Source organism: Oenanthe melanoleuca, chromosome 5, assembly GCF_029582105.1.
Source record: "Oenanthe melanoleuca isolate GR-GAL-2019-014 chromosome 5, OMel1.0, whole genome shotgun sequence".
Classification (NCBI taxonomy): Eukaryota; Metazoa; Chordata; class Aves; order Passeriformes; family Muscicapidae; genus Oenanthe; species Oenanthe melanoleuca.
In genome coordinates, this window is record NC_079339.1 from 7,850,183 (window position 1) to 7,876,510 (window position 26,328).

The 26,328-nt window shown below is 44.0% G+C and overlaps 1 protein-coding gene across 1 annotated transcript in view; it reads right to left on the reverse strand.

Annotated features, from left to right (window-relative positions):
* The window catches only part of ABTB2 (ankyrin repeat and BTB domain containing 2), a 110,866-nt gene that overhangs the window by 13,512 nt on the left and 71,026 nt on the right, over nucleotides 1–26,328 (reverse strand). Inside the window, exons 2-5 of the mRNA XM_056492144.1 lie at nucleotides 25,192–25,338; nucleotides 22,425–22,635; nucleotides 2,505–2,657; nucleotides 752–917 (exon numbers count right to left, since the gene is read on the reverse strand). Of these exons, the coding sequence (XP_056348119.1) occupies nucleotides 752–917; nucleotides 2,505–2,657; nucleotides 22,425–22,635; nucleotides 25,192–25,338 (677 nt within the window). The remainder of the gene's footprint in view (nucleotides 1–751; nucleotides 918–2,504; nucleotides 2,658–22,424; nucleotides 22,636–25,191; nucleotides 25,339–26,328) is intronic.

Sequence of the window (26,328 nt, forward strand, 5' to 3'; positions counted from 1 at the left end):
TTTAGAAGAGGTGGCTTTTTTCCTCCCCCTTTTTAAATTAAAAGCTAATTCCATGCATTGAACAATGCCCCAGAGGACAGACTCTGCTGTTGCTTGATGGGGACTGACAGCATGAGCAGAAACAGCCAGAGACTCCCAGGACTACGAAATCCCTATGGCTCAGTGTAGCTGAGCAGGGAACAGTTAAAAATGGATAAACAGACACATGAGCATGATGGACTATGAGCAAATCTAACACTGACTGACACCAGGCCACTGGTGCTCACAGTGCTGTTTCTTGTATTCCAAACTGCTCTGAGCCTGAAAGCCATGAGACAAAAACACCTTTTGGTCACTTCTCACTGACCCAGCCATGATTTGGGCTGTTGAGCCAGAGGGGAGTATCACTGGAAAAGAAACCACTTTACTTTGACATCCTCTCAGCACGTATCAGACTTTCCATTCACTGCCCCTGTGTTAACCTGCCTGCCAGCAATGCCTGAGACAGCCCATCCACAGAACAGACATTCCACTGATAAACAATCCACTCCAGGCTCTAATGGGATTTTCTTTGGAGGGGTGGCATGAGAGTGGGGTGGGGAAGTATTTTCCTGTGTTTTAAGGGATGCATTTTCAGCCTAAAACATAAGTTAGAATTAGAAAACCCTCGGAGAGCCAACAAACACAACCTGGTATTGATTTCTCACATGGAAGGGAAGAAGTGAGCTGCTGCTGCAGGGAATTTTGGGGTTGTGTTTCCTCTGTGACACACCTGATCATCCATGGTGTTCACCCCATCGGGGCCCAGTGCATCAATGGCTTGGTTGATCAGATCTGTCCTCCCGCAGTTGAGCATCCGGAAGCCCAGATCCTGCTGGAATTTCTCAGTAGCAGCTTTAGCATCCAGTCTCCGGAAGGAACTGAAGCAGCATTCAGGTCTGTGAAAGACAAAAGAATTCCTGGATGGTGCACATATCATATAAAAAATATGGATCCTTAGTCTTTTCTGGGCAAAAAAAATCTAATTATTTTAAAGTATGAAATAAAAATCAAATTTAGACAGGGGAACACCCTCAATGCTTTTTCAGCAACTCAATTAAAGGAATGCTTTAGCATTTATATGAGGATCTACTAAATCCTTATCCTTTAGATGACTATCAGGACAACTTTTATGTCATCTGGAAGGAGCCCAGGGATTACTGTAAATCTTCTGGCTGTCTGCTCAGACTCTTCTGAATTCCAGACCTGGAAGTGTGTCTCCTTCACTGAATGATCACTTCCCAACTGGAGGTTGGCACTGGGAGGCTCAGCCCTTTGATGTTATTTTGGGGTGAATGCCTTCCACAGTATCCGCCTGGTTTCCAGCACAGGCTCTTGAGCAAAATCCCAGTGAGTGAGATATCAGGCTGCCAAGTTCCTCTGATAAATGAGATGCTTTCAGCACAGCCATCCTCCTCTGGAGAGCCTGGACAGCCTGCCAGAGCAGACTGCTCATCACCTCACGCAGAAGATTCAGGATGAATCTCGTATGAAATTCTACCATTATCTTGTTCTAACTGGTATCACAATCTACAGTATTATCCAGAAAAAAGATGCAATTACTTTATATAATAGTATGAAGAAAAAGAAAAAGAAGAATTCTGTAAAAAAAAAAAGAAGTGAAATAAAATTACTCGCTTGAAATCCAGTGAACCTCAGAAAACAAAGGTTTTTGAAGGGATAGAAGTTGCCTTTACACATTGTTCCTATCCCACAGCAAGCCAGGAATAAATACATAAATAAACAATGAACAAACAAACCAGTGTCAAGGCCTTCTTTCCCCCTGAACATGCTGGATACAAAATGACTCCTTTAAAGGATCAAATAATGCAATCTGGAATCAACTTCTTTTTTTTTTTTTTTTTTTTTCTCCACTAGTTTAGATGTTTCATTCAAGCTATCTTATAAAGCAAGGAATAATCTTGTAATTAAGTCTGAGCATAGAAATATACCAAATACAAGCACATCATTGCTCTACGGAAAAGCCTTTCTTTCTTATAGTTTTAGCAGAAAGAAAGCAACTTTATGAACTTATCTTTCAATGGGATTCTTCTGAAAAAGATCCTTTGTTAATAATAAAACGGGTTTTTCTTCCTTACAGGTCCATGAAAACAATTTCTAAAACTATAGAAATGACAGCACAAATTGTAATCAAAGCTTTGATTGTAATCAAAGTCCCATTGTTTGTGTCTATATATATATATATATATGTATATATATGTGTGTGTGTGTAAATATAAGATAAGAGAAAAAATATCCCAGAACCTATTTGGTTCATATTTTATATTTAACTTTCAGAAAGACAAAAATCTTTCTGCCCTAGCTGCAGAGTTTGGCCAAAGTTCCTTTATCTCTGGAAGTACCAGAAGGTTAAATGTGTATCGCCTGTACGGCACAGCGAGCTCTGGCTACAGAGAAATGTAGCAAAGGGACATTTGAAGAAGCTCCAGGGACTGGAGGAGCTTTCCAAGCCGTATCCCACGTACTTGAGCTGGCGTGGCTCGCAGTCCAGCCCCGGGAGGAGCAGCCTGGCCGTCTGCCTGATGTCGTCGCTGTCCACGGTCAGGCTGCGCCGGTGCTCGGCGTAGGTGATGGCCACCCGCATCCACTCCATCAGCGGCGGCAGTAGCATGAAGGGGCTGTGAAGGGAGGGCACAAATCCATTATGGAACACGGGCTGAGGCTGCAGGACGCTCGGAGGGCTCCTGGCCGTGGAAGGGGGAGCCTGGCACGGATAAATCCCACCTGAGCAAGGAAACTGGACTGGAAGGTCACGGCAGCGGTAAGGAGCTGCTCAGCCTCGGTCACCTGAACAGTTTGTGTAGTAGCTGTGTCTCTTATTCTAAATAATCCATAGGCACAGGATTATTTATTTTTTATTTTTATTGTTATGTTTCTCCGCTAGGAACACTAAAAATATCCTTGACTGTCTGCAACTTCAAACCTTGCTAATTCAGTCCTGCCTGCACTAATCTTTATATTACCACTATCTCCATGGCTTTCTGCATTTTGCATTTTTTATGCAGAGCTCAGTTTTGCCCACCTGACCCTCAGTTTTGCCCCTCTGAGCCTCCCACCCACATAACTGGTGAACAATGAGGTTTTACTCAATACGAAGGGCTGAAAGGCAATAAAGGAATATAAATAAGGTAATAACGGCAGCATCGGCTCGTGATTAGGCCCCCTTACTCCTGCTATAAGAATGAACACAGCACTGAGGTTACACATTAATGTATAGTTACCATAATACTCTCATACACAACATAATCTCATCCACCCTCTCAATATACAGCCAGACTGATCTATTTCGCTTGATTTTCCCCAAGGATACCTGCCATCCCAGTGGAAGGCTTGGAAGTGCCAGCTGTAATAAAAACACCTCTCCCATTCCCAGTAACAACTTCATTAACGCTATTGAAAAATTAAAAAAAAAAAAAAGAAAAAAAAGAAAAAAGAAAGAAGAAAAAAGCCTTTTGCATTTAACCTTTGAAAAGAAAAGAACTGAGGGAAGAAATGATCAATTCCTTTACAAAGTTCAGAGAGAAAATTCCATATATGAGGGAATATGAGCTGATTTGGGCATTAATGAAAGCAGCTGAAGCCATGAAAAGCATTTTCAAAGCTATGCCTGCGTACATGTGCAAGGGCAGAAAGAGTGAGCTGCCCCAATCCTGTTAGAAACATTTATTCATAATGAGATTTGCAAGCAGAACTCCCTTTATCACGACTTTGAACACCCTTCGGGCTGGAATAACCCCACTCTGTAAAAATATGTGCTGCACTCTACAAACACACCCACTATTTCTCCCTCTTCTCCTTCTCTTCTTTCTCTTCTGAGTTGTGAAAAACCAGAGGTGTCTTAAGCACCGGATCCATCCTGGATTGCCAGGGCCAGGGTGTTTCTGACAGGATATTGACTTTCTCCTGTTATCAGTTCACTTTTTGTTATTTAGTTTACTTTTCTGTCAAAGAATCAGTATATCAGGGTTGCTACAACCACCACTTTGAAAATCGCCCAGCGGCTCATCCTTCCCAAGACTTTCTGAAAGGGGTGGGATGAATCATTCCAGCTCATCCAATTCAGAGCTGATTGACTTCCCTAAGGGAAGAGCAGGAATCGTCAACAGGCATTTGGGAGATGCTTTTCAGCAAATTCTCTGCTCCAGAGAATTTCAACTCTTATCTGGCCTGGAAAAGAATCATTCACACTTTCTGAATGCAGGTACTTAAGAGAGGAGCCAAAATTAATTATTTATCTTTTCTATGTACTCTGCATAGCCTCTAGCATGGGATTCAAAGTTCCACAGAGGTGGTGAGGGCAAAGAGGTAGGCCAGGGAGGCTAGAAGTACCAAAATTAAATATAGAATACAATTATATTTAGATTGGGAACACTCAGGAGCTCTGAAAAAGCTCATCTTACAAGAGATTCCATCTGCCACCTTTTGTGGTAAATAAAGATTTAGGCCAGATCCCAGCTTCTCTGACACTGCCATGGTGGTAACACTGCTAGGCAGGGAACCACATCCCTGATCAAACCCTGGTGACTGACTCAAGGCCCTGGGCAGCCAGAGCCTGTGGTCATCCAGCAGCAAATGCCACAGAGTCTGCACCAGAAATAACATCTATCCTGCAGGAATTTCCACTCTGCAAAAAATCCACATGCGCCAAGGTTATAAATGGCTTCCACACAAGCAGACCTTGGATGTGGAAAACTTGCTTTGGGAGGAATGGCAAGGAGAAAGATTTTTTTTCCCCCTTCTGTTTCTTTTTTTAATCTCAATAGTTTTTGGGTTGTTTTTCCAAAGGCTTTAGAATGACAGCTCAGACTGCTTAGTTCCCCTGTGTCCAAAGGGGAGTTGAATTTGGAATGCAAAAAGCAGTGTAAGGAAGGATGTTCTCATCCTGCTATCCTGATTTTACAAACCCCATCACTGGCATTGCTGTGCAAATTGGATAAATTATTCATGATTCTATCACAGGTCACTATAATGGTTTCAATTGATATTTTGCTGAAAAAACTTTGTTTCTCTGCAAAATTTCTAGCGTGAGGATGGGTTTTTACTCCTTCCCCCTGCTTTCATCCAACTATTTCCTTTCTCCCAACCTGGCCATGCCCTGGGAACAGCTTTATCTTCTTTTCCTCACTGACACTCCAACAGATAAGCAGAATTATCCGAGGACTGAAGCAGAAAGAAGAGGTGCAGCTCAGCTGAATGAAACACCAACACTAAGAAAATACATGAAATTACTCATTTCTCAGAAAATCAGACACGGTTCTCAACCCTGTGGCCCTTAACCTGGGCACCCATCTGCCTCCAAGGAATCACTGATCATTTCACAGTCTGCAGGAGGGGAAGGGGAGAAACCTGCACGGAAAATTAACTGGGAGATGCTGTGAGCTAAAGAATTAATTTCTGTCTCTGCGCTCCTGCCTGCGCCATGTTCTGCACGGTGCCATCCTCCTCTGGTCTTCCTGACATTTAGAAGCGTTTGGCAGCTCATTAAATCCCACACACAAAGTGATCCAGCCTCAGGAAGCTGTCATATTCCAAGCAGCAGCTAGCTGGGGACACAGACCCTCGGTTTTCTCGTAAGAGCAATGCCACCACAGCTTCTTCCAGTTTTTTGCCATGAAGCTGCTTTGGACTGATGCCAACGTGGACTGGGAATGTGCACAGAACTGGGAAATGGAATGGGAACTGTTCCTCTTCTGTACACCTTGTGAAGAATCACACTGATGTGATTCTGTGATACTGTCACATGCTGTCAATATTCCACCCCTAAGTTCTCTGAAATTCTCTCCATCTGGAATTGGACAGCCACTCCATTCCCGAGGGGATCACCGTGGAGCTGGGTGAGAGTGCTCTGAGAGAGAACAGACTTTATTATGGGCTTTCCCCCTTCCTTCGAGCTAAACCACATTGTTTAATTTAGACATAGCCAAGGAGGCCAAGCAGCACTTGGCAGAGAATTTACAGCAAGTTTTAGGATAACTTTTTCCTGGAAAAGGTACGTGCATTAGAATGGCTTTGGACATGACCTGCACGTGGAGAGCACGTGCAGCATCTCGAGGAGAAGCTGTAGGATCACAGGGATATCCATCACAAGGAAATTATTCCCCACAGTGGGCTCTTCTGGGGATTTCTAGGAGCACTGGGATCAAGGTATTTTTGGCAAAGGGAAGTTAATTATATACAAGAAGGAGAGCACTCCAGAGGAGTTGTCATCCCTTTTCTGCTTTGAGCACCTGCTAACTCAGGTGAAGACAGTGGGGTTTTCCCCAAAAAACAGCCTATCACATTCCTCCCTCTGCCTCTGTCCCCAGGAGGATCCAGTGACAAGACTGCTGAAAAATCACAGAGTCATAGAATGGTTTGGGGAAAAAGCCCATCTGTTCCAACCCCCTGCCATGGGCAGGGACACCTTCCACTAGCCCAGGCTGCTCAGAGCCCCTCCCAACCTGGAGGGAAAAAGGAGGAATAAAACATTTTCACTGCTGACCCACCTCTTCTCTGCTATTTTCCACTGCCTTCTGCTCTCTTACAGCAAAACAAAGCAGGAGCCAACAGTGACAGCAACAGCAAGAAAGAAAAACCTTGTTCTTCTAAACAAGGCTCTCCTTCTTCTAAAGGGGGAAAGAAAATTCTGTCCTAATGGAAGCAGGTGGAAATGGCAAAATTCACCTCCCTCCTGGCAGCCTCAGCAGGGTCTGAGACACACAGGCACAGTCTCCCATCTTGCCTGTCCCCAGGCCTTCTAAATGGTCTGAGTGAACTGCAGCACATGGAAATACCACAATATTTATGGTCAGAGTGGAGTAACCCATGGTAAACTACCACGGCGTAGACCATGGCAAAACCATATTTGACTCACAGGAACTATACAGAGGCTCCTGTGGAGAAGAATACCAAAGTTTTAAAAGTTTTCAGTGCAGTGAGCTAATGTTTGAACTTATTGCTGGAATCAAACTCTGTGGTTCAAAGTCACTGTGATGGAAAAATCCCAAGGATGGCAACAAAGTCAAAAAGAAATGAGAGTGAAGTCTCATTACTTGGAGAAGGAAAAAGATTCTGAGGCAAGACAGAGTATCCAAAACTCAAACCATGGCATGCTGATGTGGAAAACAGTGGCATATTTACAATTTGGATTCTCAAACACTAAAACCCCTCTTTAGGCAGCAGGGAGAAAAAGTATATCTCAGAGTATGTAATTATATGTTAATAAAATAACAACAGAGATGTTGATTTAAAAGAAACACAAAATTGTTGCTCCAAAATACAACCAGCTTCAGACAGGAGCTATTCCTCACAGATTCAAAAGCATTTTACAAAATTTCAAGAACTTCCCACATTTGCAGCAGAAAAAATAGGAATTACTGTGCTGGGCCCTATTCAAGGATCATCTCAATATGTGCAACATCTTTCACGGAAGACAGTCCAGATCCTTACGGAAAAGGAAGAAGAAATTTAATCACATCCAACTGACCCCAAAAAGTGTTTTTTTTTTTACTTCCCTTAAAACAATGACTGGCTCACATCTCAGAAGATAAGAATTCTCAAATTTTAGTGGATCGTTATCAAGTTACTAAGGCCTTGGCTTGGCTGTGCCATGAGTTTAGAGAGTTATCCTGCAGTCAGACACTAATGGAATGAAAGCCATCTGGATAATATTATATTTATTGGGATCCTTTCTCCACTGGATCTGCCTTCAGAGTTTCCTCTGCTTAGAGAACATAAAATGGTACAAGAGTAGTTTAAATCTAGAGCTGGCAGCTCTGATCCTTCTTCCCACAGACAGAAATAACACCTTTTCCATCCTTTGCAAACCACACTTGAAAATAAGGTGCAGCATCAGACAGGTTTTACTTCATGTTGCTAAAAATCAAAGGAAAAACTAAATTTGAGCTCACTAAAAAAAAAAATAACATGAAGTAATCATTGGGAGCTCCCTACGAAACTTAAAAAGAGTTCTCAAGTCTATGGTTTATTTATTGTAATCACATTTTACAAACTTTACCAATATGGAAAATATTCCATTTTCAGGCTGGAAACAGCACTGGTGCTGCTCTGGAATGTGCCATGTGTCTCATTAGAAAAACATATTTGTAACATCTGCAAAGCTGAGGCAGGAGGAAGGTTTCTGGAGAGGCAGAAAATAATGAAAACCAACTTAAAGTGTATACAGTTGTTGATAAGAGGCAGATATATATACATGATAGTTTAACTATGACAATATGGTCACAGTTATGGGGTCAAGGATGTGGCAGGTTTCCATCTGTCCCCCCAGAGCTGCTGGAGCTCTGATGAACATGGAGGAAACACACAAGAAGGGAAACCACCAATCCCGCTCCTGCTGCTGCTCCCATCTCCTCAGCGCCATAAAACTCTCTGTAAGGTAAAAACTATTGCAAACAATTTGGGGGATGATTCTTCCATGTGTCTGGACCTAACTGTAGTTCAGACCTCAATCAATATGGAGCGAGTCCAGTGGAGGCCATAGAGATGCTCTGAGGCCTGGAGCACCTTGGCTCTGGAGCCAGGTTGGGAGAGCAGGGAGCTGGAGAGGGACTTGGGACAAGAGCCTGGAGTGACAGGACAATGGGAATGGCTTCCCACTGCCAGAGGACAGGGATGGATGGGATACTGGGAAGAAATTCTTACCTAAGTGGGTGGGGAGGCCCTGGAACAGATTCCCAAAGAAGCTGTGGCTGCCCCACGTAAGTGTCCAAGGCAAGGTTGGACAGGGCTTGGAGCAACCTGGGATAGTGGGAAGTGTCCCTGCCCATGGCAGTGGGGTGGGATGAGATCATTTTCAAGGCCCCTTCTAACCCAAACCATTCCATCATCCTGATTCCATGACTCCAACAGCAGCTCTGGCCAGGCCATCTACATCAGATCCAAACCTTTCCCAGCTCTTTACAAAAAGGTGACTGCCCTGGTTTGCAAGCACAAAACACCTTCCAGACAAGATCCAAACAGTCCAACATGTGGAGTCCTGGTACCCAGGACCCACCCTGTGACCCTGGAAAACCTTGCCATGCCCAACAATTCCAGCAGCAAAGGAAAAAACTGGTACATTTTGGAGCAGGACGTGAGCACAATTTACAGGCATGAAAGCAATGAGCCTGTAGCAGCATGTTAGGTGATAGTCAGAGATAAACATGGGCAGGGAGCCAGAGCGGTGTGTCTGCTATTCTTGGATCAGCCTTGATCCTGTGGGCAGAAAAACCAGGAGGTAACTCCTAAGGTGTGTTCTAGCAGCTACAATGGAAAACTAACAAAATAAAACAAAACAACAATAACAACAAAAACAAGCAAACAAAAAAAACAAAAACAATAACCAAAAAAACCCATCAAAACCCCAAAAAAACCCCAAAACCAACAAAAAAATCCCATGCTATCTGCAAGCAGATTTACCAGGGGTCAGCTGGTTCTTCACTACCCACAGCTGAGACACCTCCTTTCCCATTTTTTTTTTTTTTTTGCCCACTACACGTAATTCCCAACAGCAGGAGCAGGATTGAGATAGCAGCCCTTTTAGTTGACTTCAATCTGATTTGCCAATGTGCATATGTTAAAAGCATATGCTGGCTCTGGAGCCAAAACCAATCTGCCAGATTCAATCACTGAACTTGTTTTCAGAGCCCAGTTGTAAAATCCTGACACAGAGTGTTGCCATGCTCATGAAAACTGCCTGGAGCTCCCCAGTTAAAGCTGTGTGAGCAAAGAGCAAGGAAGAGAAATGTTTTTTTCTGCAGTTCTGGAATACTGAGAGCTGTTCAATTAATTGTAGCTGGAAAAGTTTGATCAGTTAAACAAAGACATTTTTTAGCAAAGCAAAGGGGTTTATACAATAAACAGGGAAAGGTTTCCCATTTACATCCCAGCACAAGCCAAAACCTAATTAGTGCTTTAAATAAGACATTTTAAAACACAGAATACTGGTATCTAAAGGAAAAACATTTCAAGGTTAAAAAGATGATTCTAAGGTGATTCTTTCCCTTTCAGGACTAAGAAGTAAGTAAATGAAACTCCTCTTTTTCTATTGACTTGACTGATGGGACATTCCTGTGCCATGTCACACTCCTGTGAGCAGGGACACTGTATGTCATCAGTCACCCCACTGCTGATATGAGTGCTTTCTTCATGAAAATTCAAGGAATCTTTTGGCTTTTCACATTCCTGGAATCTGAGATGTTCCAGAAATTAATTTAGCATGAAGGCACTAAGAACACACCAACACATGTGGGTTTAAAGCTCTCTTAGGTAAAATAATGCAATGTGTGCTCTAAAATCAGGTACCCACTCCACCCAATAAGGTAATTTAAGAGCCCATTTGCTTAAATAAAGGGCATTCAAAGCCCATGGGGTGTAGCATTTGTGAATGAATAGATAGCACTTTTCCAATAGTGCCAGGTAAGACACAAAATCTGCCATTAATCAAAGTTCAGGAGAAGTAACATCACTGCTGGATCAAATAGATGCCAGGGCGGAATTTTTGAAGTTTTTAAATTATTATTTTACAGGAAGACATCACTCTGTCCTAATGGCAAACTGCTCAATCAACACATTTCACCTAAATCTTCAAGGAGCTCTGCTACTCTATTTTTGTCTTAAAACACTGAAGAGCTGCTGTGTAGAATGAAGAGAAAGTTCCAGTGGTGAATGAATTTGTCTCTGCTTTTTACTGGAAAGCACAAAGAGTTCCATGTTTGCATTTTGCCTTGAATAACTGAATAAATAGTGCTATGTTACAGACATGAGAAATGCAAGCAACAGAAGTGTCCTGAATTTAGAGAAAACAACTGTTGCAATGAAGTCTTTCTATGCCAGACAAGAAATCATTTCGTTCTTCCATTTTGTGCTTAAGACTGTGAAATCTCCTAATTTCAAACTCTTTTTATGGTTCTATCTCCAAGATTTTTATGATCCTATCAATGGGCATCATCACTGAACCTAAACAGCACTGGGAATGGCAGACACAACAGCTTAACTCTGGGATTCTGGTAGGTGGATTTAACTGGCCAAGCTCAAATTCTTTCAGCTTTCAAATATCCTAAATTTAGACCATGCATGTACTATATTTCAACATTTGGAGCTTCTCAGCAGATGCCACAAATTCCAGCTATTAAGTCTGCTTTTAGTGCCAGCAGTGCTGCTGAGCAGCCTCTTGCTTTGCTTGCTACAGTGTATGAACTTCTACTGAATCTCAAATGAGAGTAATTAACATGATTCAAATACCTCAATATATGGATGCAGGAGATCTTTCAGCAGGTCACAGCTTGGCTTAACCAAGACCAATGCTGACAGGACAGATGGAAAAAAAACTCTTACTCTGACGCTCTCAGGACGCTTTGGTCAAATACCAGCACAAACAAACAGAAGGCCAGAGGCGTAACGAATACCCTCCTACAAAGCAACTTGTCAAATTACCAAAGCTTTATATCTATTTCCCATGGACTGTGAACTACAGAGTTGCAGATTTTATGCCCAGATGGCAAATGAATAAGACACCAGCAATATTTGTTTACACCCCGACACCTGCAGCACAGGTAGATGAAAAAACCCAAATGTCACTCAAGTCTCCATATCAAGTTATCTGTTACCCCATCTCTCTCTCTCTAAAAAGCCACACTTAAATAGCTCATATTATTAGATTAGATAAATGTTCTATTAGGGTTAAGAGAATTCAGTTTTCTTATGCTCAGATAAAATCTGTTCTTGCAACAGGCCCAACCTGGTTCATGCTGACCATGGCAGAGGGTGCAGCTCTGTGGCTCCTACAGGAACACAGAAATTTCAAGCTCCAGCTGCTCTCTCAGATAATGATCAGAATGAAAAAACAATAATTTTTGTATCTAATGCCAAATGGCAAGGATTTTTTTTTTCTTTTCAGCCCCATTAAAATGCTGCTGCCAAAAAGCAAATCTCAAACCACAGAAGCATCAATGATTGATATGATAAAAATGACAAATCCAAACATGAACCTATTCCAACACACTCAATGTGCACAATTGCTCTTTTTCAGCTTGTTGAGGAAAATATCAACATTCTAAAATTCTGCTCTACACTTCAGTACCTGTTGCTTTACAGCATCCAATATTCTGCATTTCAAGCACAAAGAAAGAGTAATCAATACATGTTTACAAGACATGGGACACATCTTTCTTCCCAGTGTTTCTGCCTCAAAAAAAACACATGAAGAAACAAAATTATTTGAGAAATAAACTGGTTTTAATTTTATTTTCTTTGTAGCAGGTAGCTCTGAGCCCTGACTGTGAATGAAGCTGTACAGAACCCAAACTTTACCACTATGCTGGGGCAAACTGTGCTCTTAGATTAAGCCAGTTTGGCCACTTATGTTTAGGTATTCTAAGTGTCTGAGCACAGACACTTTAGCAGACCAAAAGTGGCCCCAAAGTGTGTTATTTAAACGATTGTAACTTCTTGTACAAGGAAGAATGGGATGCCCAGATGGAAAGTCACTTAAGGCACATATGTTTCTGTGATGTTCCACTGCATCAACTCTTCAGAGAGATCCTTCCTGAAGAATTTGGCAGCCCCAACAGGGAACTGAGCACTTGCTACCTGGCACAGTGCAGAGCTGACAGAGGGAACTCTTAATCACCCACAGTCTGGCTGCTGGGAGCAGGATAATTACTAGCAGCTAAATTCTGAGCAGGTTATGTTAGCCCAGTTATAATCTCATGCTAGCATGTTCCTATTCCTCTCAGACCACCTTCTGGAACTGCATCACAGACCACTCATCCTTTCCCACTGAAAATGTCTCCAGTTCTGCAGCACCTGTCCAAGAAGAGCCCCCTGTTTCTCTGGAAGGATCTTTCCCTTTTCTGAACAAAGCCAAAGGGGTGAGGAATTGTTAACGGAATTCCTTCCAGCAGCAGAGTTTTCCAGCAAGCCTAGGAATAAGACCTGCCAGCTTCTGCCTGCCCCTTCTATTCTCTAGACATAATGATAGACTTTCCAATCCCTGGAAGAGAGACCTGCAGGCACAAACTCTCCAGAGGAACTCGAGTTGCCAGTGGTTTGACTCCAGGCTGGAAATGCCCCTTCTAGCAGAATCACCAGCAAAGCGCAGCCTGGTCCCTCCTCACTCAGCAAACACGTTAGACCAGCACCCATGGGATCAACACCAGGTGCTTCAGCCCCAGAAGAATCTAACCCAGGGCTGAATCAGCTCAGACATGCAGCTCATTTGAATAGGATTTGTCTTGCAGAGCAGAGGTGCTTTTTAAAACACTCAGTTCAGCAGTTGCTGTAAAAACCATGTGATTGAAATGGTGCAGTTTAGCTTTATAAGTGACCACAAGGTTAGGGCAGCACAGGGATGGGATGGGGAAGTGCAAACTGCCTTGGAAAAGGAAAGCCAGCAAAGACTCACCAATCTAGAATTACCCCAGGGAAAGCTTAGGTCTCCACAAGGTCAGAGAGAGGGAACAATTGTTGCTATTATCACAAATTATATCCAGAAATATTTACTCCTCAGTGGAGCTTTGCTCTTAGCAATGTGTTACAATGGTGTCAGGAACAATAACAGCAAAACCCCCGACAACCTGCCAGTGCTGGCTGCTGCACAGCAAAGGCTCAGGATTGTATTTATTTAGTGGCCTTTGTTAAAGCACCAGATAACTCCTTCCTCAGGAAACAGGCAAGTTCTGCAAGGGAAGGGCTGCAATTTAGTCCAATAGGAAACAATATTAACTTCAATTGGCAACAGCAATTACTGAAAAAGGAGATACTTGTTGGCTTGTTACCATCACTGTTCTTTGCAACGCTTACAGAACTTTCCATCCCCAGAATTACTGATTTTTCATTGTATTACTAACAAGAGCACCGTGAGGAGGCCATCCTTGAGGATCTGTGTCTAGGAAAGAGACAGGAAAGACAGCAAACCTGCAACAGTTAAGCAGAGAAATGCAGACTCTCAGTCAGTCCCCTGTTGTTTCCACAGGCACTGTCTAAAAGGTGGGAAAAGAAGCCAGAAGACCTTGCCTAACTCATTCCTGTGTTTCTGTAATTCTCTAACAGCTTTGTTTTTGGTTTCCCTGGATTATTTTCCTTTCAGTCTTAATGCTGGTTTGCTGTTCATGGCGAAGAGCAAACAACAAACAATGCACAACCCAGGCTGCCCACAGGCACTGGAGATTCCTGAGTGCATCAGCCCTGAGATTCCAGGCAGCTGAATTGCCAGGCTCTCATCTTCTTGCACCTTCTTTTTTATCTGAGCAGATGGAAACTCAAGAGCAGAAGCCAAGAACTCAACGTGGGCATCTCTGCTGTAGTTACAGTAATTACTGGAGCTGTAATTGCAGGGTGGTAACACACACAAACACACACACACTCTTCACTGCTAAACAAGACAGCCAGAGATCATCTCTCCACTTTTCAACACTTTTACAAACAGGGACTTTCACCAGAAGTGGCTACAGTCAGTGACAGCCTTTCTCGGGATTTCCAGCCAGTACTGGGCTAAAACCACTGGAAGAGCAAAAAACTGCTTTTCAAACAAATGTTTTGCAGCTGACAGGAAAAAAACTGTCAGACACATCACGTTTCTCCAGGCAGGTGGAAAGAATCAACCAGTGCCTGCTGAAGAACCAGATCCAGGGAACAAGGTATGGATTGCTGTCCAGTGGGAAATCACCAAGTGGAGAGATGTTAAACAACTCTGAGGGCAAATACTGAAATTAAAACCACAGAAGCAGAGGAAAGCTGGGGTTGGAAGGCACTACTGGAGATCATTCAGTCCAAAGCCCTTGCTCAAAACCAGGGTCAGCTGAGCACACTGCCCAGGACCACATGAAATTCGTGGGTTTTCAGGTGTCCTGTCCCACCTGTAACAATGACATCTGAGATTTCTCAGACTATGAAAAACAGCAGCAAGGTCTCAAGATAGCTCAAAAACCTGTACCTGTAACATTTCCCCTGTCTCTTTACTCTCCAAACAGCCTGCTCTGTGCTGCTCCACTTCATACACAGGGAGAGTCTTCTCCTCCCAATCTTGCAGAGAATTTAAATAATCTGTGTTTGTACCACACCCCTACTCTGAAACAGAAAGACCAGAAGATGCAGGAGCTCCTTTGGAACACAATAACACTACAAATTGCTTACAGCCAGCAATGTGGAAGAAAGGTTGGTTTGTCCCAGGTGTGAGATAGGTAGAGTTAGAAAAAAAATTAAAATTGAGCAGTGCTTGTTTACACAAACAACATAAAAGAGAGGGAGAAAAGTATTTAATTGAGAGTAGAGTGCATTATTACCAGCCAACTTCAGCAGTTCCACTTGGATGGATTTGATCCTCAGGGTTTGCAATTAATTCCCTTCACCACTGCCAAGGTCATCCCTCACATTCCAGTTCTGCAATCTTTGAACTATAAAATGAACAATTTTAAAAAAAGGATGAGATGCAAAAATACCTCAATAGGTGATGCCAGGCACAGGCTGGAATATTCCAGGAATGGAGGCATAACTGGTATCTGTCATCTACTGACTTTAGCCAGACTTGTTTTAATTCCCTTCCATTTAATATTCCATAAACACTTCATCCTGGGTCTCTCTTCAGCCTTTCAGTTAAAATACCAGGAGCACATATGCAGGAGTCCCATTTCCATGGGCTCTGACTCTGTCAGAATGTAATTTTTTTGTCATTTTGTTCTAGAAGTCACTGCTGAAGAAGTGTTGAGATGTCCCATAAACAGCAGGAAGGTGAAAGCTGCTCATCATAAACGTGCTAAAGCTACTCACCTCTCTTTTTAAAATGACAGTTGTTCTCTGATCTCAAAATTGTGGAATATATTCAATGTTTGAACTATTTAGTATGGGCTCAGCAAACGAATGATCCAGCCTAAGGTCAGGAACAGCACTTCCACTGAACAGTTAATTTAGTCAATAGATACATGTGGGTTGCAGCTTACTGGCCTCTGAAATAGGGTTATTCATGCCATCTCCTTGTGAATGAGCACCTCAAAATCACAGTTAAGGCTGACATTAACTGGTCAAAGACTGAAAAATGCATGGTAGCAGCCTCTGCCTGTGTTGGTGAAGGAAGCTGATCTTATCTGTTTATAAGCTTTTTATCTTTCTAATAAATCTACCAGACTAAGCTTTCATGGATAGCAAATAGCTTTTTCTTTTCCTTTAAAAAGGGGTGGGAGGGCACATTTATATGTGCCCTTTGCACAAGCAATGCCCTAATGGCACAGTTCACTGTAAGGCTTCCTTCTCCTTCCCCATACTTAATCACTATATTCCCATCAAAACAGCTCTGGGGGAAAGAATAAAATCAATGGACTGTGGCATGGGGATGGGGCTGGAATGTGTGGACACATCTTTCTGTTGACTTCAGGGATACTCTGAATGGATTTAAGTACTGTTAAATTCTGCATGACCACAGCATTTTGCTCTCTCAAGGCAAATGACCAGATCAAGGTCTGCTTTTATTATTCCTGTCCACCTATTTCTGAGTGGTGAGGCAGCTGCAGACAGAATGGAAAGATATTCAGACCTCTCAGACAAGAGACCCCAGAACTTGTTTTATTGCAGACCTTTTCAAAGGAACTAAGTGTATCAAGTTCTGCTCCTGATACTGCATGGAAACAATAGAGTATGGCTGTAAAATAAAAGAATTCAGACATAAATACATTAAATTGGAATTAGGAAAGACTAGGCCACAGATAAATCTAAAAGACAGGCAATGATGTAGCTATGGCACTTAATAAAATTCCATAAACCTGCAGTTAAAAGGAGCAGAGGGGAAAAAAGCGTCATGACAGATCAGTGAGAGTCTGGAAAGATCCATCTGGAGAAGAGATTTGTCCTGAAAAGCCTCAACCAGCTCTGAAAGCAGGGATTCCTCTCAGTGATCTTGAGGATGCAGCTCAAGCAAACACAGGTCTCTGTAGCAGGCTCTGCAGGTTATTCCTGATTTTCCTTCCCTTCTTGCCAGTTGGATGCCCCTGCTATGCCAAGCAAGACTTTTTGGAGACAATTCCCACTAATAACCGGACTATTCATATTCTCTTTAATCTGAATTTGTATCTTTGCATAAATGTGATCCATGTGACCGAATCACTCCTGTCTCAAGCAATTCCAGAAGGAACATCTAGTTGTGGCAGGCATTTTTTGAACACAAGGAAAGAACCCAGTGAACCATAAGGGAAGAAGCTGCAGGCTCTAATTATTTCTAATGATGCACCTAGAAATCATGGAGTAAAAATGAACTAAGTGAGATCAAAGTCATGCTTTTTTAAAACATGAAATTTAGAAAATATGATGAGGAGACCTAAGGTCACTAGGGATTAAAAACCAGCCATGGCATAGGGGCTCTTTATTTGCACTGCTAATCAGTCAATCAATCAATCAATCCTGCTTGGGCAGGATTTTGACACTCTACCAGGAAGAATTTATTTAGGCCCAACTCTGGTTTCTGTTCCAGACAAAGTAAGTTTAGATTACACACAAGACAAAAATTATCAAGTGCTCCAGACAATGATGATTTAAATCAATAGCTCAGATGTTGGAAGAATAGACTATTTGAGAAAAATAGCACAGAAAAACAGCATGAAAGAGCTACAACCTTTCCTTCTGTAGCATTGATACATCTTCCTTCACAATCAGATACAATTTTTACCCTTTCCCAGTAAATAACAGGTCGGAGCAGGGAATCGCTGGGAATATTCCACAAAGAAAACCCAAGTAGGCAGCTCAGCTCCTTCCTCTTCTGCACAGCTAACGTGGCACAGAGGGGCCCTTTTTTCTACCTGACCCTCCTGAAAAATATGGTTTGCATGTTTATCCTTTGGCTTTGGATCATGAGAGGTAACAGATGTAATGGCAAGACTCCTGTTGGAAGCAGAAAACAAATTCAGGTCACTTTTGAGCCTGGTAAGGGCAGCCCCTGAGCTGAAAGCAAGATGAGCAGCAGCTTTCCTGAAGGGTTTTCTGTGACACAAGAGAAACTGAGTGAGCCCACGTTTGTTTAAAAGCAGCAAATCTAGAGCTTGCACATGGCAAACTGAGGTGGCCCCTGTAGTTGGCTTCTTGCAGCTTTCCGGCTGAAGAGTTGTGAATTTCCTTTAAACTGACAAGCCCCAAAATTTCACTGTGGCAGCTGACAAATCTTCCATCAGCTCTGGAATTTCCCCGGCGTTTTTCTGGATTTCCATTGACAGGCTCAAGATGGGTACAGTCTGTAGGCTTCTGCAGATATAAATTTGTTTTATACTCCCTGATGTTTGGGATAAATAATGCACTAGCAAACTCAGACAACATGTAAAACTTGGCACTGCTGCAGCATGGACAGCTTGGAAAGGCCTGACATGGCTGGATCAGCTGATGACACTGATGGACAAGCCTGGATTTAACTCTACAATGTTCTACAGACCAAAAGCAGACAAAAATTTAGAGTTTTTTTAATAGGGCAGCTGGAAGCGCAGGAAGCCCAGCCTGCCCAAACCCAGAGATAATCAGCTAGACAAGGAAGCAGGATCCAACTTTTTTGCCTTTTCTTAGGTATTAGATTATGCTGACTTTCCAACAATAAATGCTGCAGGCAGATGACAACCAAAAAGAGACAGGATGAGGGCAGTCAGTGGTGTCTATTCCCAACTTTAAGGCTGGACCACTACACTGGCCAAGTAATTAACCCAGGGCAGAGCAGTCCATTCAGCAGTAAAATGAGCCTAAACACTGACCTCGATTTGGGCTCCGTGGGAGCTGACAAATACTCCCCAAGATAAGCATCACTGCGAGAGCATTCCTGCCTTGACACACCATTAAAAATAAAACAAAAGCTTTATATCCCACTTGGGGAAAAGTGAAAAAGGAGAAAGTAACTTCGTTTACCTTTGAATGGCCCTTCTCAAGTCACAGTATCCCAAACAATCCCAGCAAACATGTTCTGGGACATGAGCTCACTCTGCAGAAGTGCTCCCAAGCTCAGCCTGCCTGACATAAGCAGTGGGAGAAATCCCAGAGCAGGAGCAAAGTGAAGAAAGCAGGAGTGCCACGTACCTGGTCCAAACCCACATCCTCTGACCCCTGACACAATACAGACTAGGATCTCAGAGAAAATAAAAGTATCTTATTGCCCAGCAGAGCCCTTTTTTGCAGCAGCAGCACAGACAGAGCTCTGCTGACAAGGAAAAGCTCCGAGCCTCCAGGCACTCAGGTGTATCCTCAGTGAGCTCGTGCTCACCTCAGGGTCTAACTCCATTGCCAAAATATTGCACAAGTGGCACTCTGTGTTTGCAAAATGCTTCCTCAGGTGTCCTGTTTGACCCCAAACAGCAGATGGTTTATAGTCAGTGCAGCAAACAAGGTCATTCTGGGGTTCTAAGTGGGCCATGCAGCAAGCAGCTGCATTCACTTTGCAAACATTTCATGTTTTGCCTAAGATACCTGACTGCTTTCTAATTTTGCCTCTTCTCCTCCTCCTGCTTCAACACCTTCACCTGAAGGTGTCAGAAGCAAACATACCAACCCACAAACTCTGCAGTTTCAGCCTGTGTCTCCCAAACCATCCACATACTCCAGAGAGCTCTAGAGATGACTCCATCCACCCCACTGCTGCAGCCCTCTCCAGGCTCCTCACCTCAGGTCTTTTGCCAAGGTGTTCAGCATGGATAAAAACCCACTTGTGTGGGTTGAAGCTGGCTCTGTTCACTGGGGTGCCTCAAATATGCAAGTGTGTCTGTTTTCATGCCTTCTGCAGTTTGCTGCAGGGTAAGTGCAGAAGCTCAGCCAGGCTTTTAAAAGCCCTTCACAGCACGTGACAACCTCCATTAGGCATGGTTTCAGAACTGAATCCTAGCCTTGCCTTCCTGCTGAAGTGAAGACCTTCCAGACACTACAGTGTTATGATTTCCACAGCATTCTGTATCACTGTGTGACACACAGAGAGCCAAAATGAACAGCAGATTGTCCGATCTGTGGATGAATGACTGCAGCTCCTTCTACTGAACTGGTGTGTCTCATAGATCTTCCCCAAAATCAGGTCTTACCAAGTCTGCAGCTCTAACAGCCATCCCCCTCTTTGCTGAACTTCAGATCAGCAGATTTACAGATTCAGGCAGGAGCATGGGGACTGAAGAACGAGCAAAGGCAGAACAGGTCAGCGTTACTGGCCTTGCTCGTGACTGGGATTTTTCCAGCAGAAAGCAAGTTGGAGTTGCAGAGCACAGAACACGTGTATTCCACAAAGTGAGCACAGACACACAAAAAAGCAGTGCCCAGTTTGCCCAGCAGTTTGCAGCTGATTTAGCACAGCTCAGGGAAGAATAAAAGAACTGGGCTGCACAGCCTTGCCAAGTCACATTAGGTGAATCAGTGCCCTCGTCTCTCACGCCACGAGTCTGGCATCTCGCACGCAGCCTCAGCTGCCTCTTCTCCTCAGCCAGGAGAGAGCAAAGCACCTCCTTCTGAAAAGTGCTGCCAGCAGGATTCATCCCCCTGTCTGTGCCAGATATGTGCCCAGAGCTCAGGACAGCAAGACACAAACAAATCCTGCAGCACACCAAACACAGGGTTGGATGGGCAGTATTGATTTCATTTCCAGCTTCCATAAATTTTTCAAAGTCCTTTAAGTGCTCAGTTTGTTTTATTTTTTTTTCTTAATGTCAGTTTTTGCTCCATTTTAATATATCCTCTTTAATTTCCTTTACAGCTAAGTACTGGTCAGAAAAAAATGGCAGAAATTTCCCTTACCCCAGCTGTTGTAGGATCTAGTGCGGATTTCAAACAGAATAGCACTGCAGCCTGCGTTCCAAAAAAACTCCGGTGAACCATGTGAAGAGCATTGTTTGGGAGCAATTGGAGAGAGAACTGCTCTCCTGATTTAACTCATTTATTATCCCCAGTGTACAAAACAAGTAGCTGCAGTAACATCATTACACTGAGAGCGCTGAAAAGAACACAAAATAGAAAGCCTAATCTACACATCTGATACGAGCTGTTCAGCAGCCTCAGCTGTATCACTGTGGGAACCAGTGGCACAACTTTACACAATCTGGCCTCATGAAATTTTTTTTGCACAGTGTGCAAAATAAACAGCCTTGCACGAGGCAGGGGTAACCTTGACTAAGCCCAAAAAACTGAGCCACCAGCAGACTGAGGTGCATGCAGCCATGCTTCTTTCTACTCCTATTAACTTAATTCCTCCTGATTCTTCATATCTGTACATCACTTCCCTCCCTTTGTAGAGTTCTGCTCTTTTTGATAAGATTTCAGGGGAGGATCAAACAGAAAGGTAACCCATTTTTTTACTTCTGTAATTAATTATTTGTGTGTTACTACGGTTTCATACAGATTTCAGAAGCTGGGGGTGAGTACAGTAAAGGTCAAGGTGGGAAGAAGAAACGATGTTATTTACAAAACTGCAGAGATATTCTCCTTTCACTGCTCACCTGCCCAACAAGCATTTTTCTTTTCTGTTTTATGAGTATGGCCAGGAAACTTCCCAACCACAGGCTGCTTTTGGGAAGGGCCAGGATAGAGCCTTCCGTCAGCCTGATGTCCAGCAGGCTAAAAAGGCATCCGAAGAGCAAACTACAATAAATAATGGATAGCCAGAAAACAGAACTTCCCATTAAAGATTTCTGAAATGAACAGAAACTTGGGTGTGCACTTGGAAGTGGGGAAACAAGTCTGGAGAGGCCTGGGTCTCCCTAGAGAATGCAACTGGGGAGCAGGAGCTGCCTGACCTGTCCAGGAACTCAGCTCTGAGGGCTCCTCAGCTCTCCTGTGCCACCAGCCTGTCAGGCAGCCTGCCAATGAGCTGGGCAGGAAGGAAACCAGGGAGGCTTCCAAGAGAAAAAACATCCCACTGGAAAATTTCTGACTGCTCTAATAATGGCCCTACTTTGAGAGTCAGCCATGGAGCTGGCAGAAGGCAGGCAGACCCACTGCCTTCCCTGCTTAGCTCCTGGCTTCCTATAGAAATATCTTTCTACTCCAGACACACAGCACCAACTGAAGTAATCCTTCAGTGGGATGTTCATAAATCCCCTGAACCCTCCCCACAGCAAACGGCGTTGCTTTTTCCCAGAACGATGACAATTGTTAACTGGCACCATTCAGGAGGTAACATTTTCTTTGGGAAGGCCTTTCCTGCTTTAGGCAACCACATGTACTTTTGGCAAGGTCTCCAGACAAGCCCTGTTGGCAGCACACAGCCTTGTGCCTCGCTCGGAAAGACTGCACGAAAAACCAGCTCACTTTCCAGCTCCAATTCCAAGGCTTCGCAAACTTGGCAGGGCTGACAACCTAATCTGGCCTGGCTGCAGGAATAACTGATGCCTCATAGGTAGCATCCCACAAAACTGCCCTGGAAACCCAACAGAAGGAGCCATTCCAGCCTGCTCCATCCCCACGCCGGCTCAGCGACCTACCGCTCGTTGCTCAGCGTCATCCTCGGAGGGTCCAGGTTGGGATTCTCCATGGACTCCATCTGGGGACAGCGCAGGAAGTAGTAGAGGGTGTGGAGGGCATCAGGGGACCAGGAGATGGGCTGCTGCTGCCGGGTTTGCCGGACAGGGCTCATGCCGGGCCGGATGGTGTTCAGGCACTGCATGTGGTGCATGGCTCGCGAGACCAAATCACCTGCGCACACACACACAAGCAAATAGAAAACCATCTCTTTATTAGTCACCCACAGTGCCTTTAATCACGCTTTTTGAACTAATCAAAGCTCTCACAGCTCAGAGGAATGTTTGCTGTGTGCACAGAACCTCCTCCACAAAGGCAGAGGGTGTCCTGTCCCTCAGGCTGCCACTTGGCTGCACTTTCTTTCAAATACCAAGTTATCAGTTAGAAAATGTGAAGAGAAACATCCCTCAGTTACCACACATTCTTTACAGTGAGTTTGCTGGTTTACTGCTGGTTTTCTCCTCTTTCCACCACAAATACAGATTTTTTTTGCCAGCCTACAAAAACTACTGATGACTTTATGTAAAATGTCTTCTGCCCAACCTGGAGCAATAGTTTCACAAGGCAAAGTCAGTAGCACCAATTCTTCACTCTCATTTTTGTTAGGAGGCTGCTCCCATTTCTTCCAACTGGGTCATACTGTTCTACCCTCCTGCCCAGGCACTTGAGAGATATTAGTGACTTTATGTTCAAGACAGAAATCCCTTCTTTGAGGAATCTGCTGCTCCTATTCTCACTCTAGCTGCAGGTTTCTCCAGAATAGCAAGACCTGACTCTCTTATTAAAAAGCCAATCTTTATCATGCTGGCTGTCTCAAGCTGTGCCAGAAATTTGACCCTTAGCATTATAAGAAGCTCAATCCAGAAAGTCTCTGGGCTTCTCATTCTTCTTGATTTCTGAGCTCGAGCCAAGCTGCCTCTGTGTCGGAGCATGATGGACCCAAGGAGGCCTGGGCAAAGGTGATCTGAATCACACAGTTGCACTCAGAATTTTAGGACTGCAGATTTTTAAAAAGTTCCCAGAGCAATAACCCCAAAGCTGGTCCTTTTGCAATGAGCTTGCTTTAGGCACAGCTCTGTTTAAACTCCTTGTGTTGTGGTGCAATACAAACTCCAAAAAGCTTTAAAAGCTTCATCTTTGAGTAGTGTGACTACCAACCAGTGAGCTGAATTATTACTATACTTAGCTAGGATCTGTTTTTTCCTTGAGAGAATCTCTGCTGCTTTATGCTTTATAGTCCCCTCAAACTCTCACAGGAAACATTGCTCTATTGTGTCCAAAAGTTACAATACTGGGAAAGGATGGAACTGAAATAGTCGCCCCATCACAAAGCTGGCTCCTGGGAAAGTGCCCTGAGTTTAGAAGTACCACATTTGCATTAGCAACACCTCCCTATGAAATTCTTGGGAAGTTATTATTTGTTCATTTATATCTAAAAGCAATACACAACATTTGCCAGCCTGAACCCCTGGGGTTCTACTGTTACACACAAGAAAGCCCTACAAAGCTACTGTATGTCTAAACATGACATTTTTAGTAGTTCCGACCAATGGGGTATTAAAAATCTCAGCTTGCAGTCTAAAGCCATGCCACTCCTTTGTTGTACAGCACATTCAGCTTTAAGGACCCACATCAGAATAATAAAAAAATCCTCCTAACAACTCTGCCTTTCCACTTCAGTACCTCCAGGATCCGCACGTTTTACGAGAGCATCACAGATCCTCCAGTGCTGGTGATAATACAGAACTCTGCTCAGTTTATAGGAGAAATGCATCTGGAATTCAAATTTTCAGCTCAGAACAACATTCCTTCTCCTTTGCACACTCACTCTATTTTTCTGGCAATGGGCAGCAATGTTAAAAAAAAAAAAAAAAAGGCAACTGTATCAGGAGAGCCATTCACTGGATGTACTGACCAAGTTGGCCAGACAGGGACAGGGGAACAGGGAGAGAGGAAGCTGTATTCAATCTCAGGCCCTTGCTACAAACGTTCTCTTGTGTTCCAGGATAAATAGAGGTGTGTTGAAGGAATTTGAAAACCTCAAACTAAGGCAGGTTGCAAAATAAATGGTGAAACACACAAACTCCTTACTGGCCCTGGCATTCATTAGCATTCAGATAGTGCAGGCTAAGAAAGTGATGCCAGCAGAAACGTTGCAAGCGGAAAAGTAGACCAGGAAAACACAAATCATTTTTTGTTTACTTTAAAGGGGCTTTGTGAGTACTCTAGGAATTGAATATTTCATTTGCTCAGCTTAAAAAAAAAAAAGGATGAACAAGTTTTTGTTACCAGAGTGCTCTCAGACTTTCTTTTTCCTTCGCTTTTTTTTTTTAAAGTAACCAAAAAGCTTTTCCTTGAATATCCCAGACATTTCCAGAAACAGAAACAAAGAGAACCCTCTTTGCTGTCTGAGGGAGGTTTGCTGTGCTCCACAAATGCACAGGAGAGCCTCCAGAGGCATCCAGGAACGAGCATCCAACTTTAGCTGGCAGCAACATCTCTACCAAAAAAAAAAAAAAGGCATCTTACACCTTTCCAGGTGAATTAGACATAAAGCAGTCTAATGAAACCAGCTGATTTTCATAAACAGCACCAGCAGACAATTAAATCTCACCCAACATTAAACACTGCTCACGCTGCCAACAGTGGCAGCACTCCTGCTGCAGGAGGAGGGACGGGCTCTCCTGCTCTGCTGGGAGAGTCCCAGGGTGGGTTGCACCCCAAACTTACTCAGCTCCGAGATGCTCCCGACGCACGTGGCCAGCAGGGACTGCTCCAGGGTCCGGAGTTCCAGCTGCGCGTAGGCGTCGGCCCGTCCGTCGCTGCACACCGAGCTGTCGTGGTAGGGGCTGAAGTAGGCAGGGAGGGACAGCACACCTGGGGCAGAGCACACAGCACACCTCTTACAAACCAGCCTACACCTGCGGAAAAGCAAACCCCTCCAGGAGGGATACAGAACTCGCACCTTCCTCCAGGAATTTTGGAACAGTTCAAAGGAAATCAAACAGTGCTGTGAACACTGCTGGAATGGCTCAAACAGGCTCCAGGGAGTAAGGCTGGATGTTCCTACAGCCTTTAAGAGCTGGAAACAAATTGCAGTCAAGATAAAGCTACATGAAAAGCTTTGGTTAAGTCTCTACTCTTGTTTATACAACAACTGGGCCACGCACACACAGCTCACTGCTGAACAGCTGTATGCAGATCCCCAGATTGAAGAGCCTGATCTGGAAAGATGTGGAATATAGCCTGGAGTCCACCTCATCACTGCAACCCTGCAAACAAAACCAGGGGCTGTGCCAGCCCTTTGAACCTGCCGTGCAGTTTCAGGTGCTCAGACTGTGGTTTCTGCATGCGTGCACCTCTGGATGCACCAAGCAATGCCCAGGAGCTCTGAGCTTGCCTGATTTTCATCTCTGTAAATGACCCCTGTGTGAGAGAGAGTGATTAGGGAGGTAATTACAGTGCACACACGTGTTTACCACACACATCTCTCCATCAGTACAAATGCACAGACTGATTGCTCCATGTGGCACAGAGAAAAGGGGGAACGTGACCCCTGGAGAGGATGTGAGGCAGGGAGCAGGGTGTGTGACAGAGGCTGGGCTGGGAGAGCGACCTGCCCTGACCAGTGGCACCCTGGGGTAGATCTGGTGCCACTGCATCCACAGGGAATGTGGACTCCAAAAAGCCACCTGCAGTCACCTATGCCCTCACTACTGCCCCATTTTTAATCACAGATCCATCCCACAACTCCAGCAGCACCTCCTGGCCCAAATTTTCCCTGATTCCAGACAAGGCCACTCAGAGCAGCCACAACTGCCTGTGCTCTTAGCCTGCTGCATCCTGTATTTCTGATTTTCAACTTTG